Source organism: Sarcophilus harrisii, chromosome 5 (genome assembly GCF_902635505.1).
Source record: "Sarcophilus harrisii chromosome 5, mSarHar1.11, whole genome shotgun sequence".
NCBI classification, from domain to species: domain Eukaryota; kingdom Metazoa; phylum Chordata; class Mammalia; order Dasyuromorphia; family Dasyuridae; genus Sarcophilus; species Sarcophilus harrisii.
Window position 1 is genome coordinate 260,048,386 of NC_045430.1, and position 15,557 is coordinate 260,063,942.

The following is a 15,557-nucleotide window of genomic DNA, read 5'->3' on the forward strand; positions in this document are numbered from 1 at the left end:
TACTGCTTGATGCAGTATTACAGTATTATAAATATTGTACTTACAAATTGTATTTGTATATTTGATTATAATTGTAATACAATTGTATTACATAATTGTAATGCAGATGTATTACAAATACCAAAATACAATATGACAAATCTCGAACAAATGCTCGAGATTTGAGAGGAAGAGGGGAAGGGGAAGAACCGCATTCCACCATATGTGTGTTCCTTTCTACTTTAAGGAAAAACTAATTCACTTGTTTTGGGTCTTCAATGCAGCGTCTAATATGTCCACCGAAGGGCAAAGAGTTGATGACAGCCCCAGTACTAGTGGAGGCAGTTCTGATGGAGATCAGCGTGAAGGGGGGGTGCAGCAGGAGCAAGAGAGAGAGCAAGTTCAACCCAAGAAAAAGGAAGGCAAGATCTCTAGCAAGACCGCTGCGAAACTGTCAACCAGTGCAAAAAGGTACCGTGTTTGTTGTCACTTACATCGCATGAGCCAGAACAGGGGAATGCCAAATGCAGTTGAATTTAAACATTCATGTTTTCTGAGTATGAACCCAATGACTATACGGGCCCTAAGGAGAGACTGGGTTTTTAACCAAAAGCTTAAAGAATTTTTTTTTTTTTTTTAAATGAGGGTGAAAGACTTTTTTTCCCACCTAACAGATGTTGTTTGGTGTACTCAACACTGGTTTGAGTTTGGTAAACTTATAAATATTCACAATGGTGTGTCCTTAAGACCAACAATGTTGAAACCTGTCAGTTTGATTTATAATGACCTAACCATAAATATTTCCTACTGTTCAGTAACACAGCATGGTAGAAAGTAGGAAATGGTTGCACTATCTATCAAATGGACTGTCATTTCCTACTTCCTGTTGGTCAAGCCAGAAATGCCAAAGTACGCATCTTGGTTTCATTACATTAGGCAGAGGGTCATTCTTAATACTGCCTGCCTTCTTCCTCCCCTGGGGGAAATATAGACCTGGACAGTAGGTGTTTGCGTGATCTTATTCTTCCACATCATTCACTCAGTCACAATTGGCATGTGCTTAGACTCAGCATTCAGAAGGAATCGCCTTTGATATTGCTTTCCCACCAGTATCAATCAGTAGTGCTTTATAGAAACTGTTTCTCAGAAAAAGACATGAAAGGTAAAATGACTAAGTCTATCTTGAGTTCTTTGTTATTCTTATTTAATTTTCAGATTTTAGGCTGTCTGGAATATTGAGAGAAATCAAATTATTAATCTTTTAAGTAAAATGTAATTTATTACTTATTTTTTTGTCTTGTTTAAGTATGTGGAATTTTCTTCTATATTTGCTAGCTGTACAAAAGGGATAAATTTTGCATTCTTAACAAGTGGTATGTTTACAGGATAAAATCCAGAAATTTGACCATAGATGCCCTCCCCACCGCCTACCCTCATATATACACATAAATTGTCTCTGTCCTCTACCCTGGCAACTGCTCAGACCTTTATGGAGACAGGCATATTAGAGCACAAGAAAATCTATTTGATTTTCTGGAACAGGAAATCGTCCTGATGGCAAGATGAGTTTTACATTTTTGCAGTCTTGGTTTGGGAGTGATCTTTCAAGTGGTCTGTGGGTTACTTACCTATGAAAGTATCTATAGGTCTCTTTTATAATGAATTTTTAAAGAAAGGAAATCAATTCAATGATTTCCTCCTCAAGTCTAGCTTTTATCACCCTTTATTTTGATGGCGAATTGTGGGTTTTTTTCCCCTCATTCCTTTGATCTAAGTAGGATTGAATGGGATAGGTATTTCATGGGATCTAATTCTAATAGAGCATTGCAAGTTTTTGAAACTGTCCTAGAGTGCTGTGCTCTTGAGAATTCTCTTATGACAAGCTCTTACCTTAGGAGAAGTCTATGCCATTAGGAAGTCTTAGTTTTGTGAAAATTAGACAACTTTTCAACATTACTGGTGGTGATTTTCTTTGATTAAATTAATAAATCTTTTCTACTTCATGTGGACTCGCTGCAAAATTTCTCAAGTGACAATAATTGCCATCAGTTGGAATACTTGAGTTCACAGTGATAATGTGTATGAAGTATAAATTTTAAGAAGGTGAGTTGTAATGTAGTTGTTCCTAGAAACTTGATAGTATTGCTTAGCTATATATACACTGAGATTCTGGATTTCAATTTCTCTGATAACAATATGAGAGCAATGCCTTGTATGTAGGTCTAAGCTCCACCAAGAAGGGGAATATTTTGGTTTCCTCTTTATAGCCTCATCATTTAGTGTCATGAGCCTTCCCCAGGATCTGAGAAAGAATATTTGATAGATTAAATTGATAATTCCATAAATACTTGAATGAATGAGTAGCACAGATGAGTTGAGATGTGCTATCACAGTGGCAGAGGGAGCATATTTGAATGTGTTAAAAATTTGCTGGAAAATCAATTTTCAGAGGAATTACTGAGAAAAAATATTTTAAGGTAAAGTTTGATACCAAAATTATTAAAGTGGGAGTATTTTATCTTAATGCTAGTATAAATTAATCATCTTTTTAGAGTTAGAAAAAAAAAAGGAAGATTACAGTTCTGTTTTTATCCTGCCTTTTTTGCTCTCCACTGGAAAAACATGGTTTCTCTTAGAAGTATTTTGCATGAAGTTTCATGTTCTGCTCTCTTGAGATGGCTCTGTCGCTCTTTTTTATTTGCAAATAGCTATGAAGAGAGATACTAATTGAGACTTCTACTTCTCTTTTCCAATTGGTTCTATTGTTTTGCCTGAACTAGTTACTCAACCAGCTGCTTTCCATTTTTCACTGAACTGACTGAACTGATTGGTGATTTGGAGATAGAGACACAAGTGTAATGTAAAATGATCCATTCATATTTCCAGAAAAATCTCCTTTTAAGATGGAAAGAATCACTACTCACTAACATCGTCTCTGTTTTAATTTAATACTTGAATTGGGAATCAAGTCCCTTGAGGTTTTTCAAGTTGTCTGAGTGCAAACTTTCCCAGATTCAATTTTGTTGTAGGCAAAGGGGCATTTTGTCAGGCAGCCAATCACACATGGGGCTAGAACTGTTTTCTTTTTGATGCTAAGTTTTAGAATTAATTTTTTTATGTGAGATGGGTTTTCCCTCTTCCCTATTTAATGAGCTACTTAATAGTTATCACTTTGACAGTCAAACAGTAATGTTCACAAAGGGAGATTATAGAGTATTTGTCATTCTCTCTGATCTGAGTTAAATTCTAGGTTTGTGTTATAATCTAGTGGGATGCTGGTAGGTGAGGAGTATTTGTTTTTGTGACATAGTCATTTCCTATCAAGAGATGAGGCAGGCTGGTGACTTGTGGATGTTTTAGTGGCAATTCTTAACCGGGTATTGGTGGGATTCTGATCTCTGAGCTCTCTCCAATTCAGAGCTTCTCTGTTGTGAAGGAATTTGTAGATTCATAACTGACATAGGATTTTAAAGTTGTTATATTATCTCATTTGAGTCATAAAATGAACCTGTGAGGCAATGAGAAAACTGGGGGTAGGAGGTTAAACAACTTGTGCAGGGTCACACAGCTGATGTCTGAGGCCAGCTTCTAATTCAGGTGTTTCTGATCCAGAGCCTGGTACTATTTTCACTGTAATATCTAGCTGTCATCCATTCCTCCATCCATCCATGCATTTATACAGGATGTCCCAAAAGTCTCAGTGCAGTTGAAAGCTATTAAAGCTAATAACGGCACTAAGACCCACGGGACACCATGTCTAGAGCTTTAAAGGTTTGCAAAGCTCTTAGATGGGGGATGATGGCCTAGACTCTGAATGGCTCATTGCATCATCCGTAGTGGGAAAGCTCCTCAGAGTGCAGTCCTTGCCAGCCCCACGAGAAGGTAGCGTCTTTGTAAACAAAGGAAAACACATGTTGATCCTCATCAGATTTTGCTAGCTTCAAGGTGTTTGATTGTATTTTATATAAGACTGTGAAAGCGGCTGGCTGATCTCACTTAAAACCGGATCAAATTTTGATGAGAGAATGGATGATTTAGGATCCTCTGTTCCAATATGGAGACTCTCTTCCCTCTCTGAAATTTTGTCTGCTTGGGCCTCCACCTTTCCCTGAGATCCACTTTTGGATGGGTGCCGTCTTCAGGAAATTTCATTCACACATGCAAACCCTAAGTGATGAAGTTCAAAGGAACTGCAGTGCAAGAGAAAGTTTGGCAGGCTGATGGAAGCAGGACCTGCAGCTGGGAAGCTTGAGGTTCAAGGGTAGGCTCAGAAATGCATTCATGGTGTCCCCAGAAAAGTCCCTTTTGGACGTCTTCCTGACCTTCAGTGTCCAGTGTCCAAACATCTTAGGCGCGAGACCATTCCCATAAAGTGCTTCTAAATGGGAAAACGGCTGTCAGTGAGAGCCATTATTGATGAGGGGGAGGGGGAAAGGGAATGGGGGAGCTGTGATCTGGTCCACATGCAGTTAGGCAGGTTCTGACACTCAGCAGAGCTTTGGTCAGCTCCGGCCAAGGTAGGAACCAGACTTGCAGAATGCCCAAGAGCTTCCCTCTGCATAGCTGGGGGAGGAAGGCCGGGCTGGCAGTCTCCAGTCAGGACGATGGGCCACAGGGCACTCGGGCTGTTGGTCACAAGCGGCCGCTGCCCGCCACGTGTCTCCAGCCATCGCCTTCACACCTGCTCTTTCGCTGTCTCCCTGGAGTGTCTCCAAGCAGACCTAGCAGTCTGAGGAGGTGCCCGAGAAGAGCACACATGTGCAGCTCCACTTGCTGCTGCTCCCTCTTCCCTCAGGGATCATCTCCCATTTGTTATTCTGTCACCTCAGTCATGGCTGAGTCTTCATGATCCCCTTTGGGGGTTTTAATGGAGAGATGCTGGAGGGGGTGACCATTCTCTTCTCCAGCTCATTTTACAGATGAGGCAACTGAGGCAAGCAGGGCCCAGGGTCCCAGGTAGTAAGTGTCTGAGGTCACATTTGGACTCAGGAAGATGAATCTTCCTGTTTCCGGGGCTGATATTCTATCCATATACCACCTAAGGGCCCCGATCTATCTTGTCCGTATTTTATTTATACGTAGTTGGGATCCCCCTCCTCTTCTCTCCCAATTAAACTGTAAGCTTCTTGAGATCAGACTCTGTCTTCTGTTTTCTTTGTATTTCTGCTCAATAGCAAAGAGCCTGGCACATAGTACGCGTTTGCTCAATAGCAAAGACCTACATAAACTCCCAGTGTGAAAATTCCCTCCATTGAAGTAGTTGCAGTAGTCTTTCACTTGGCACTTAAGTCCTACCTGGGGAGGTGCTCTGAAGGCTGTGTCTGAGGTACCTTTTACATGAAGCCTTTTCTGATCTACCCCAGCTCCTGGTGTTTGTCCCCCCAAATCACCTTAATCTGGGTTTTATCTACCTTGGAGACATTTACTCTGGGTGTCCTCTGCAGAGTCTCAGGACACAGCTTTTAGCTTTCAGGGCTTGGGGACGTGGGTTCTTGTTGTCTCCACTAATAAAATATATGCTTCTGGAGGGCAAGGCTGTTTCTTTTTTGTCTTTGTACCCTAATGCTTGGCACAGAGTGGACAATAAACACTTGCTGGTTGATTGGAGGCACCAAGATCATCACTTTATCCATTCTTCAGGGCTGTTTCTTCAGTAAGATGACTTGGGCCCAACTAATTAATTTTATTTTAAAAATCCCAGTGGTATGACTTACTTAGATAATTGTATCAGTCTTCTGCTTACTGTATTCTTTTAAATATGGCATTTAAATTAAGCAAACCAGTGCTAGTTAAAGGAATGTTGTGAGGTCATTCAGTGTTCTCTCCATGGTCCAGGATCTTTGGGTGAAAAGGCACAGTGGAAGTGTGTATTATTGTTACTTTTTGAATCCCTCCCCCAGAGGAGAGGGCAGTATCTTAGAGGCTTCCTTCCTTCCCTTCCATGGCAAGAATGAGAAACTCCCCACATGTCATGGTTGCACTTCTAAGACACAATTGAATTGCTGTCATGGAAAACAGCAGGCATTCTGCTACCTTTTAAGGAACGATTGGTAGCATGACCTTTTCGATGGAGAGAAGTGTGATCCTTGGTAGCTAAAGGTGACTCAGAAGAGCTGAAGAGGCAGTGACTCACTGCTCTGAGGGTCCTGATGGAGCAGTCCAGACTGCTGCTTGTGGAGACCAGGGCATCAAGGACCCAGCTAACACAAGTTTCAGCATATTAATTGAAATAATGGAGGGATTTACATTCTGGGGTACAAAAAGGATTGATTTATCAATTCTTTTTTGTTAGCCAGAAACAATACCTATGGTAGCATGTGTTCGTGGAAAGGTGATAAAAGTTTGTTCCTCGACAAGCCAAGGAGTATATTTTTTGGCTTAAAGAAATAGCACTCTAGGTTTCTTAATATTTAGACCATACATCTTTTGCTTTTTCCCCTTTTGTTGACTCACTTTTTGGAGGGCCCATTACTTAGGTGATATGTTTTGTTAATAACTATATAAGTGTGAAATTAATTTTTAAAAAATCTCATTTCCAGTCTTGTCAAATATTTTCATGTAATAACAGGACATGTTATATTTATATGCATGGAAGCATCCACTAAAGCAAACTAGATAGGGTTATAGAGTTAGACAGTAGCTTAAAGATGTCCTCCTGCTCCTTTATTTACAAGAGGGGATGCTGAGGTCCAAAGTAATTGAATTCCCTTATCCAAAGCCATGTGGCTAGTTGGAGAGAAAACTCAGTTAAGCAAAATCAGCATACATTTAGATTAGAATCCAGATTTCTTGACTTATTGCCTTGTGTGCCCCATTTACAATTACATATTCCAAGAAGAGTAAAATTTACAGAACAATCAATTTATAATTCACTTGTGGGGGTAATGGTAAAATATACTGTTGACTCCCAGCGCTGGATCACTTGTTCCTTGTTCAAGTGATCGACTTTCATTTGTTCTTCTCCTAAGTATAGAATGAAGAAATGAGATTTAATTCCTATTTTTCTTTTCAAGTTCTTGTGTTATCCTAGAGTCCCTCAATCTGCTTCTTTGCAATGTAGTAATATTTTCACCTGCTTTCATTGAAAAGAGGATTGAGTTGTGTCATTGCAAACCAAAAAATTAAAAATAGTTTGAGCCTCTTATGAAATTTAAACATGGATTTGAGTCATCAGGAAACATTATTTAGTAAGACTATGAGGGATAGCATGGTTTAGCCCAATGAGCTGACCTCTGAGTCAGAAAATCTGGCCTCGACATAGAAAGAGAACCTTCTGAATCCGAACCTGTCTGAACACGCCTCAGGGATTTCTCCCAGACTTGAAGTTGCCTCTGTACATCTAGGATTCATGTGCATTAGGAGACGGAGGAGCTTCTTCAACCGGGAGCTCCTTCTGCCAGTGAAATCACGGAGCTGGTCCTAAAGTGCTGCCGGAGCAGTTAGAATTCAGAATATTGCTGATAATTATCCCCCACATTTATACAAAGTCTAAGTTGTCTGTGGTTTTAATCAGCCAATAGAGTGATGGAGTTACACAAAAAGTGCCTTCTGTGTGCCAAGCAGCCAGTACTAGCCCCCAAATGCCTGTGCATGAGCTGTCCTCTCTTCTCCCCTTCCCTTTCCTATCCCTCCTCCTCTCTTCTTCCCCTTCTTTTTCTTATCCCTCCTTCAACTCTCTTCTCCCTCTTCCTTTTCTTCCCCTTCTTTCTTCTCCCCCTTCCCCTTTCTTTCCCTTTCTCTCCTTTCTCCTCCCCCTTCCCTTCCCTTGCCCTTTCCCTGCTTTCTTTTCACTCTTTCCTTCCTCTTCCTCTCTTCTGCTTTCCTTTCCTATCCCTTCTATCTTCTCCCTTATCCTTTTCCTTTCCCTGCTTTCTTTCCCCCTTTTCCTTTTCTTTCCTTCCTCTTCCTCTCTTCTGCTTTCCTTTTCTTTCCCTTTCCCTTCTCTCTTCTCCTCCCTCCTGTCCTCTCCCTCTTATCTGCTTTCTGGACTCTCTCTGCCTTCCCAGCCCTGGCCTCTGGCCCTGGCCTTACATATCCAGCAGCCTGCTGGCCTTCTGGCCTTGCCCTGGCCTTCATCTCAGCACATCCCAAACTCTACTCACTATCTGCCCTCTCCCTGTCCTCCTCCAGCCCACGCTGGCTCTCCCTGGCCCCCTCAACTTTACCCTGATTTGGGGCCTTCTCTTCCTCCTCCATTCTGCCTTCCTGTTCAATGGCAGAGCACTTGCTTGGGTCTTGCCTTCCTTATGTTCCCCCCCCCCCCAACCCCATCTTTCCCCTCTGATGTCCCCTCCTTAGGCCATGGCGTTGTTACCTCTTGCCAGGACAGTAATAACATGTTCTCTAGACTTCCAGCGGCTCCCCTCCTCCTCCACCCGGCTGCCTGCCTTACCCCCAACCACATCGCTGCCCTCTTCAGAAACTTTCCAGGGCTCCCCATCCTGTCACATACAGCCCATTCCTGGCTTCGGAAGTCTCGGCTTTCTCAGACTTCTCTCCCTGTGCCCCTGATGCGTTCTGTTTGAGCTTGGTCCGGACTCCCTGCCTCTCTTCGGTTCTGGGCTTCCTGCTTCTGCTTAAAGGAGCCTGGGACTGGGACAGGCCTGGCCCATTAGAGAGAGTACATTCTCTTAATCAACGCCCCCGCCTTTGTCTCCAGAGCTCTGCCTCAGCCCTGCAGCTGCCACCTCCTCTGGGAAGCTTCCCCAAGAGCTAGAAGGAGCCTCCACCTGGAGCTTTTCCCACGGTTGTGCCTGGGTCTTCACCTGTCCAAGAGACCATAAAGCATCTTGACATCAGGGGTTTGTTTTGTTTCATCTTGATAGCTATCCCAGGCCTGGCCCATTAGAGAGAGTACATTCTCTTAATCAACGAACCTTAGATCAATGGGGTTTTTCGCATAAGCCCTTCGGGGCTCACTAGGCACCTTTTAAAAAGCAAAATCATAAAGCAACAACTGTCACACTTATTAGATATTAGAGATCAGCAAACATGACCATTTATTTTTTAATCATTCCAAGGACACACTGGGATTTTCATTACCCCTTGTGATTTCTGTGCACCAAGCACACCTCTTTCTGCAGGGGGATGCAATTAGACACCCTTTCCCCCATTTCCATAACACTTCACAACAGAGTGCTCCCCTCGGCCACCTGTGTGGGAGGAGGTGTGAGTCATTATACATCCCCATTTTACAGATGGTGAGACTGGTCTCATTCAAATTAAGTGACATGGCCATAAGATTCTGATAGAAAATTTTAGCCAATATCTTTCATTCCCAAGAAGGATACATTCTTCTCTAGTACTCTTTGTCTCATTATCAAACAGAAACGATAATAAAAATCAGTGGTCATTCATAAACATCATATTTATGACATTCTCATCAGTCTGAGTACCCTAACCCGATTCTTTGGAGAGTAGGGGAGGTGGGGAAATTTGTTTCCATAAAAATAATTCTTTCAGAACTCTTTAGACAAAGGTCAGTGAACATATTGGCAATTTTAAAAATGCAAGTATTTATAAAAACTCGCTCTGTTTCTAGATTGAGTGCCAGTTTTGGATGGTGGATGGAGCCTGCCCTGTCACTGACCACCTCTCAGGACCCTGGGTACCTCCAAGGCTCTCTAGTGCAGAGCAACTGTTCGTCTGCCTTAGTGTAGAGGGAATCATTTCCTCTTAGGGAACTCCCAGCATCAATGAAGTCACAGAGCAGGACCAACAAAACCCCTAAGAGCTAAAACAAAAAAGTTGAACTTACAATCTGAAGGTGTTACCTGGAATCATTGAGAAGCTGATTCCACAGGTGTATGTCAGAGATACAATATCTATCAGTGCACATCATCCTGCCTGGGAGGTAGCTCTCTATCTACTGAAACATAGGCTACTTGATTCAGTAAATGTTGCAAATAATAAACATCCTTCAGCTCTATGTTATATATCATTATTAAGCAAAAAAGACTTTGGTTCTATATTATTTTTGTGTCTGTTGCGTCTTATTAAATAACATGGCAAATAATAAAAACACCTTCACTCTGTGTTATGGCCAATTAAGGGAGAGAATATGGGAAAGGAAAAAAGTAACAAAAAGATAAATCATTGGTTCAAGTGGGGAAGGTGAGGGTGTTCACATAGGGAAGGGGAGGGGAGAAAGAGGGGACTTGGAAAGTTTATGAGTCTCTTTTCTGTAACAAACAGTTATTTCTTCGATCTCTGTTTAAATTAAGCTTTCAGTGCTGGCTGAGATTCCGAACTCTCCAGCAACTTAATTGGAATGATTCATAGGGTTCTAGGTCCTCCAATGAAGGTTTTAGAACAGTTGTACAAATGCACAGTTTATTCTCCAGAGAAGAGAGGTGATTTGTGTAGGGCTACCTTGGGAGCGGCGGCAATGGCAAGATTTGAATTGGAGTTGCTTAACATGAAGGAATTGTCATCCAAACTGTTTCACCATATTCTGATCTCGTATCTTTGTGTACAGTGATATCTGGAACATTATTTTATCTCAGGGGTTGAAAACCTCTGACTCAAAGGCCAAGTTTAGCCCGTGGCTTAATTTTATTCTGCAGTTCAGGCAGCAAGTAGAATTCTTGGAGTTGCTTTTGTGATATTACTGTGGTCATCATTTTGAAGTTGAGAGTCCAGGTGGCATCTGTTCCAATTTGAGTCACCTTGGGGAGCACAGGACTTTGAAGTGTTCTACCTATGCTGTTTTATCTGCTCCTCACAACAACCCTTTGAGATAGGGCCTATTGTTATCCCCATTTTGCAGAAAATGTCCCAGTAAAAAGCCCCAATTTAAACCAATTATTATGACTTCTAAGGATCAAAGAAGAGAGATGGAATGGGAACGTTTTCATTAGGGATTGGAGGAACTACTTTTATTTATTTATTTATTTTTAGATTTTCAAGCATTTGTTTTCCCGGAATTCAGGATTCTTTTTTTTTTTTCCTTGAGTCTGAAAGGATGACTTAGGTTTTAGAAATTTGCTCTGGAATCTTAGATGTCTAAAGCTGCCAGATTCCCTTGTTTTTTTTTTTTTTTTGTTTTGTTTTGTTTTTTTTAATTGAGTTATTGGGTGCCTAAAGATGCTGATTCTATGCGACATTTCTATTGAAGTGTGGTATAGAAGCTAGAAGACAGAACTTGGAGTCTAGAAGATTTAAATCGGAGATTTGCTTCTGACATGGACAAATCACATGACCTCTTGGTGTCCCATTTGACAAGATGGGGCCTCCTGCTGTGGAGTCCACAGATCCTTGAATCAGCTGGGGAGAGAGAGCTGGGAATTGGGGTGAAAAAAGTTATGCCTTTATTTCTCACTGTTCTCAATGAATTAAAAAGAAAGAAAGTTCTCCATACTTGGAATTCTCCTTGCCAATAAAATCACAAAATTACTTTCTCTCCCAAAATCACATCATTAATTTAGAACAGTAAAAAACTTTAGAAACCATCCAGTTTATAGATGAGAATCTTCATTCAGGTATTCACTAGTGGAACTGAGATTCCAACACAGCTCTTGCGTCTTCAGAACAAGTGATTTTTTTTCTCTATAATGTCACACTGTGCTTCATGACTGCAAGCCATTGTTTTCCCAAAGAAAACCCACTTTTTGTCTTGATGACTCACTGAGGGGAAATAAATAGTGGAAACAAAGTTTAAAATCCCTTCAGGAATTTATGAATTAATTTAGTAACCCTAAGAAAATCTCTCCAGCCTACTTTCTGGATGCTTTCTGAAATTTTTACACTATTTGACCTGAAATGGCAAGAAAATCCTGTGGGTTCTGAGGCTCAATCCTGATCCCTAGGGGTTCTGACTATCTTAAATTGAGCCTAGTGAGTGCCCTATGGCATTCTGGGCTGAGGAACACCCCCAAGGGTACAGTCTCTCTGCCCGTGGTCACAGCTCAACATAGGAGGAGGAAGTATTCAACCAAAATGGAAGTATTTTACAATTAGGGTGTCAAGGATTTAGCCTTCCTAGAGTAATTTTGTCTTGGAGGTAAAAGGAGTGACGGCCCCTCCATTACCTTATCTTTTACCTCCCAAAAGAAAAATGGTTTTTGTTGTTTTTTCACTGTCAATACCATTTCTCCAAACTACAAAAGAAACACACACACACACACACACACACACACACACCCTTTTCTTCCTTCTTTAAATGGAGATGATGACTTGTTTCTGCATTTCAAAATATCAGGATTGTAGTATTTATAGATAGAAGAAATTCCAACCCCATTTTACAGATGAAGAAACTGAGATACAGAGTAAAGCAGTTTCCCCGAGTTACATAGAAGAGCAATGATTTGTGGGGTTTTCTTTGTTGTCTCCTTTTTGAGTCAAAGGGCAAGGCGAGTGAGGTGGGCATGTGGTTGGGGAAAGGCACTGACTGGTAAGCATGTATTTCAAATTAGCATACCGAAAAAAGAAGGAAAAGGCTGAATTTTACCTTTCCAGGGAAAATGGGCCTTGGCATGTTGTATGGAAAAACCTTCCATTTTAAAAATCTGCTCTCTAGCCCAGATTGTACACAAACGGCATTGACTGGGCTCTCAGAGATGTTTTTCCTTTACTTTGTTATTCCTCATCACATAATGCTTGCCATGTGTACATACAGTCATTTCAAATCATCCTGGGTAACAAGGGGAGCAGAAGTGATTAAAAGGAAAACCAAACCTCAGCATCTAACTGCCACATGAGTCAGCATGTTATTTAAGCAGGGTGAGGTGCAAGCAAGGAAACTGACATGCATCTGTTTCACTTCCTTCCCAAACCACTTTATTCGATGCGATTTTACAATGTATATAGGTAGGTGATAGATAAGTGAGAGATCATTAGATAGATACATAGATGCAGAGGAAGAGAGAAATTGTAATAGAGTTCATGTAGATGTGCAAAGTCTGTTCATTACACTATCCCTTTCCCCCTCCATATATAATGGGCATGGGTGAGGATTTCTCAGAATAAATTTCTAGATCCCAGCACAGATATTGGAAAGGCTCAGAGATAACCTTAGGGGATGCTCCTGGGGCCAATGGGTCTACTCAGGCTATTGGGTTCTGATTTTGATCTGATTTGTCTGCACCATCGAAATGAAGCCATTCAGATAGAAACTTTAAAATGTCCAGTTGAGCCTCTGCCAGTCATGGATTTGCTGGGACCCTTGGGTCAAGTTTCTTGACTCAGGTTCACCTCAAAGCTGAATTGCTTGGTGGTCCCAGCGTAAAGATCTCTTGTAGATAAATGACAACAATTTCCCTGGCTTGTGTTTGCTAGAGAATGACTACTATAAAGTTGATGTTTAAGCATTACAAAAGATGCATAAAGGGAAAACGAGTTTGCAGGAATTTCCATTTAAATAAGTCCTATTCTACTAAGAGCTGGTATCCCTAGCACTTCTTCACATGGTGCCTCGGATACCAGGCTGGCATGTAATTGAATCAGATTGAAGTACTCTGAACACCAAAGACATGGGGATGGTGAAGGGAAAGGGGGACTAACAGTTTTAAGCTTTAGTTCTCTATAATATTATGAATGAAAATAGGCATTTTCATTAATTTGGTAAATATTAATGAAGAGAAATACTTGTCTAATACCAGTTTCTTTGTTGTTTTTTAAAGAATTCAGAAAGAACTTGCGGAAATTACATTGGATCCTCCTCCCAACTGCAGGTAAGTTGAAGTGGATTTTTATTTCTTTTGGAGCTTATGCTGAAGATGTATTTGAAGTGATCAGAAGTTCAATCTGTTGTGGTCTCGAGCTAATTAACTAGATAATATCATTTTGACGCAAAAAAGCTGTAGGAACTATTGTTTTCTGAGCAGCAATGGAATATTCTGCAAGGATGGTTGTGTTGATAGAAGTTGCTAAAAATAGGATGAGGTAATAAGAATAAGATAATAGAATTGCAAGATGACAGTTTGAATCATCTTTTAGTGGTGAGAGTGATAAGGCTCTAAGCAATTTCTTTGCTATGATGAAAGAATATTGATTTGGTAACAGTGGTTAAGTGTTTTATATTTGATCATTAATTAATTAATTGGGAAATATTGTGTTTAATAGGAAATGGGGGGGACTTTCGTGTTTTACCTGGTGTAATTTTTTTTCCGCCTATTAGTTTTGATTTAATATGAATAGTTCTAGGAGGCGATGGAGTTTGATTCTGATGATCTGTGACCATACGCACTTGATTTTCAGATAATTATTTACTTATATGAACTAAAATGTGATGATTTTGAAATGATGAATAACATAAAGGTACACAGAGGAACGGGGCATGGGGACTGGGGAGGATGATGATAGTGATAGAATTTTTTTTCGTGGTTCTGACTTGGTAGTTTGAAGATGTCTATTTCAGAACATTTTTTTTATTTTGATATAAGGTCAGTGTTGTATTGGAACTTTGCCAGCATTGAATTCTAATGGTTTAAAATGGTCCTTTGATGTCTTTCACAAGTAAAGGTCACACTAGAGAAAAGGAAGTTTCCCAAATGGCATGTCATTGGAGTTGATTCTTTAGTATGACTTCATATCGCTTTCCATATTCTCAATGACTCATTGTGAAAGCAAAGTCAGCAACTCTTAATAAAAGAGATGTTGACACATAGCTACTTTTGTAGTTTGGTTAGTTGACAAAAGCTTGCCCATAAGGAAATTCTTTTAATGAGGCCGTTGTAGGACATCTGTTGGATGTAATGGAGGTGCTTAGAGAAGAGAGGCCTGGAAAAATAACGTGCAGAATATTTCAACCAACTAGGGCCAATGCTTCTTTACTAGATAAGATGGTTTAGTAATATCTGTCTATACTCATTTCTTTTATTCTTATAGCTGGTTCTCATCAAGGGTGCTACAAAGAGCTTTTCTTTAGGTGCTGATGACTGATGATGATTAGCAGATTAATAAGTATAAAACATCAGCTTGTTGGGGAAAAATTCATAACTGGAATTGTTTGAACTAAATCTGAAATTCACCATCCTTATAAGAGTTTTTACTTGATTTATTTTTCTGAATCTTTTCCCTTTGACTGCAAGGTATATACACTATTTTTTTTTTTAATTATATCTCAACTGATCATCAACTGACTTTATAAAAATTTCTTTTTAACAACTGAAATGGTTAATTTGTTAATTGTACACTTGACATTCTTTGCAGAAGCTTTGATAGCAAAGATCCCGAGGGACATTTATTCTTGAGGATTTCTCTTAGCAAAACTGAGCAAATGTGTGGGAGTAGTTTGCTTCAGCTGAATAGTTGAGAAACGGGGTTCGGGCACACCGACTAACATTGGCCTGATCGTTGCCTACTGATGTTGTCTGGACAAATTTTTTAAAGATGGTGGATGATTTTATTTAGCTTTGACTTAGTTACAAATAACAATTGAGCTTTTTGTAACCAGTGTGAAATTTCAGGAAGTTGAGGCAAGAAATTTTTTAAGAGTTGTCATTCACTTACACTAAATTAATAACCCCTTATTAAAAGAAAAACTGTCATGTTCAGAGCAGAAAGTAGCTTAAAAATTGTACCAAATCTAAGTGAGTCATGGATATGGAAGCCATTATTCTTTTGAAGTTGATTTTAGC

The 15,557-nt window shown here is 40.2% G+C and overlaps 1 protein-coding gene across 1 annotated transcript in view; it reads left to right on the forward strand.

Annotated features, from left to right (window-relative positions):
- The first annotated feature begins 238 nt into the window (after positions 1-238).
- Positions 239-15,557, forward strand: part of LOC100927026 (ubiquitin-conjugating enzyme E2 E2) — a 323,016-nt gene continuing 307,697 nt past the window's right edge. The window contains exons 1-2 of the mRNA XM_031940345.1: positions 239-450; positions 13,599-13,649. Coding sequence (XP_031796205.1) covers positions 272-450; positions 13,599-13,649 — 230 coding nt within the window. The 5' untranslated portion in view covers positions 239-271. The remainder of the gene's footprint in view (positions 451-13,598; positions 13,650-15,557) is intronic.